Source organism: Adiantum capillus-veneris, chromosome 24, assembly GCF_014529385.1.
Source record: "Adiantum capillus-veneris isolate H3 chromosome 24, ASM1452938v2, whole genome shotgun sequence".
Lineage (NCBI taxonomy): Eukaryota > Viridiplantae > Streptophyta > Polypodiopsida > Polypodiales > Pteridaceae > Adiantum > Adiantum capillus-veneris.
The window spans coordinates 2,691,359-2,694,117 of record NC_140954.1 but is presented as its reverse complement, the minus strand read 5'-3'; the positions used below and the strand labels follow the sequence as shown (position 1 = coordinate 2,694,117).

The 2,759-nt window shown below is 46.3% G+C and overlaps 1 protein-coding gene across 1 annotated transcript; it reads left to right on the top strand.

The window, feature by feature from the left end:
* The first annotated feature begins 410 nt into the window (after positions 1 to 410).
* On the top strand, positions 411 to 2,233 carry LOC147425837 (uncharacterized). The gene is made up of 3 exons (XM_086499162.1): positions 411 to 1,691; positions 1,785 to 1,886; positions 1,988 to 2,233. Exons 1-3 carry the CDS (start codon positions 1,464 to 1,466, stop codon positions 2,030 to 2,032), a joined length of 375 nt encoding a protein of 124 aa, XP_086355288.1. The 5' UTR covers positions 411 to 1,463; the 3' UTR covers positions 2,033 to 2,233.
* Positions 2,234 to 2,759: the final 526 nt, after the last annotated feature.

The following is a 2,759-nucleotide window of genomic DNA, read 5'->3' as shown; positions in this document are numbered from 1 at the left end:
TTTTTGTCGACTTGTTCGACGTGCAATGGTTCAAGATAATCATGGAGGGTCGCAACGCTACTGTGCGTAAAGGAGAGTGTGGTTTTCTTGAGGTGGATTCTACTAATAAATGGACTGACCTAAGAGACACTTTCGTACTACCCGAGCATTGTGAACAAGTAAGTATGTACATAGTTAACATCCCCTTTTTACAAGTTATGTGCTTGAAAGCTCTCATGTAAGTTATGTGGCTCTGGCAGGTAATATTTCATCCTACAAAGTCTACATCAAACTGGTGGTACGTCATAGAGGTAGCCCCTCGTAGTGCAAGGACGTATGAAGGCTACCATGTGCCAATCACAACGACATCAATGGAGGAGATCAGAGAAGATGCTCAATCAGAAGCCGCTGCGATGGTGCCAGACGAGCATCAAGATGCTACTACTCTATATGGGGTGCATGCAGAGGAGCTACAAAATGAAACAGAGGATATGTGTTTAAACGGAGAGCTCTATATAGATATAGGAAGTTATGCTGAGTTATGCGAGGATGAGAGAGAGATCTCTTAAAGCCACAAATATTGTATTTGAACAATTTTGCTCCGTGTTGTAAAAGCTCTGGCTCTCTAAGTACCTTCCATGGTGTATAACACTCTTTTCTACTCGCACTCACATCTTTTGATTGAAAATTCTGAGTTTTCAACTTGCCTCTTCTATCACTCAATTCATTGCTTTAATGCAGGTATGGATGATGAGGAGTTTCTTTCTTCTTTGTCACCGCAGCAGAGACAGTGGTACGTGGAGCGTCATCGCTCTGGCGCATCATCGTGCGTTCCTACTCCATCCGCATCTCCCTCTCTTTCGAAGCATTCGGCGCGCTCCGAAGCTTCGGCGTCGACGAGACGAGCTTCACACTCGTCTAGACACCGGCGCTCTAGTGGTGGCGGTGGCGGTTGTTGTGGGGATTCCGCCACCGATGCCTCCACACCGCCTCGTGTTCGACGAGGCTCTTTACCCTCCCCTTCTTTGCCCGCCCCCACACCAGCCACAACATCGCCATCTACGCCAGGTTTTGCACGGCTGACTGTTCCTAGAAGCTATACACCTCTACCTACTCCGCCAGGAGCCACCCCACTCGACACTCCTCGCTTCGGGGCCCAGACGCCGGTGGAGACACTAGACGTCCGTACCCCCATCGACACGCCGCTAGAGACCCCTGTCGGGACACCCAGGTTCACGCGTCACCGGCCAGAGGGCTTGCCTTACTTCGTCGACATCAGCGGCGGCATCATCATGGATGATGACGACAAGAAGGTGATCTCGCGCATGCGTGGTCTTTGCTCTCAGCTGTTTAGACACTACATACTAAACAAATGGAGTGAAGTACCAAGTGATTTAAAAAACAGAGTCATCAGCATACTTCATGATGAGTTTCCCGTTCCAACACGGGATCAGCGCTTCAATGAAGACCTGATGAAGATTTGAATGCGCGAATACTGCAAACACAAGCGTTCCGAAGTGCAAAAAGCAATCAAGAATGGGTGGAACAGGCCAGATTGGCTGGCCAAAGAAGATTGGAAGAATGCGAAGAAAGCAGCGCGCGAGAATCCCGACAAGTGGAAGCAACAAAAGGATGCAGCCAGAGCGCGAGTAGAGGCAGGGAGCTCGCACCACTTGGGGAGCGGTGGATGGGCATCATTTAAGGCCGATTTTGTAAGTGTTTTCACATTGCTCTTTATGTTTGATAGTTTAGGGTTTATGAGTTTTTTAATTCTAACATAATGAAATCTTTGTATGTTTTGACAGTGGTCGATGACACGACGTGATCCCACACCGTACGAGCGCGAGTACGCAGGCAGGAAGGGCTTAAACGCCCTGATGGACATTCTCAGTTCTCGCGGCGGCATGGTTAGTATTAGGGTTTACTCTTTTTTATTTTTTGTATTGTTTTATAAATGTCGTTATATGTTTATACTTACTGAAAACTGTCTTATTGTCTTTTTTTGCAGAATCCGACAGATACGCCGCTTGGACGCGATGAGACGTCTGACTAGACGACGTCAGTTTAGCCGTAGCTAGATAGCATTAGTTTAGGGTTTCTCATAGCTTATGTATCATGAGACGGATTTTATACGTCTTTTTGAACCATGTATCTTATTACATTTGTCACCGCAGTTCCTTTTGCCAATCAATTCTTTATGCCTATGATGTTGTACAATTGTCATTATTACATTTGCCAATCAATTCATTTTGCCTATGATGTGTACAATTGTCAATTTTGCAAACAATGCATCTTGTGGGTGACTATTTTGGGTCTATTATCTACCCTTGCACTTTTTTTAAAAAGTGAATCAAGTACAATATGGTTGATGGGTGGCAGAGCATTCAATGCCCTACCACCCAAAAAAAATTCTGTCAGGCGTCGCTATAAGCGTCGCTATTTATGGCTCTGTACCGTCGCTATGAGCGTCGCTATAGTCTTCTGTGTAAACGTCGCTACAACCGTCGCTATGAGCGTCGCTATGATCGTCGCTATATAGCGACGCGTATAGCGACGCATATAGCGACGCTCTCGTAGCGACGCTCTTAGCGACGGTTTTAGCGACGCCGGGGGTTATAAAAACCCAGTGTATTTCCGTCGCTAACAGCGTCACAAGAGCACACAACCTCTTGTAGTGTAGTTCCTAACAAGTTTGGCTTTATTTAGTACACTCACAACCTAGTGCATAGCATGGAGAACATAGAGTGAACTTCCATGGTATATAAGAAGGGATAGCTTGG

Coding starts and splice junctions, on each gene's coding strand:
- LOC147425837 (XM_086499162.1), top strand. CDS start 1,464: ATGCGCGAATACTGCAAACACAAGCGTTCCGAAGTGCAAAAAGCAATC. Junction 1,692..1,784: donor CATCATTTAAGGCCGATTTT/GTAAGTGTTTTC, acceptor ATGTTTTGACAG/TGGTCGATGACACGACGTGA. Junction 1,887..1,987: donor TCAGTTCTCGCGGCGGCATG/GTTAGTATTAGG, acceptor CTTTTTTTGCAG/AATCCGACAGATACGCCGCT.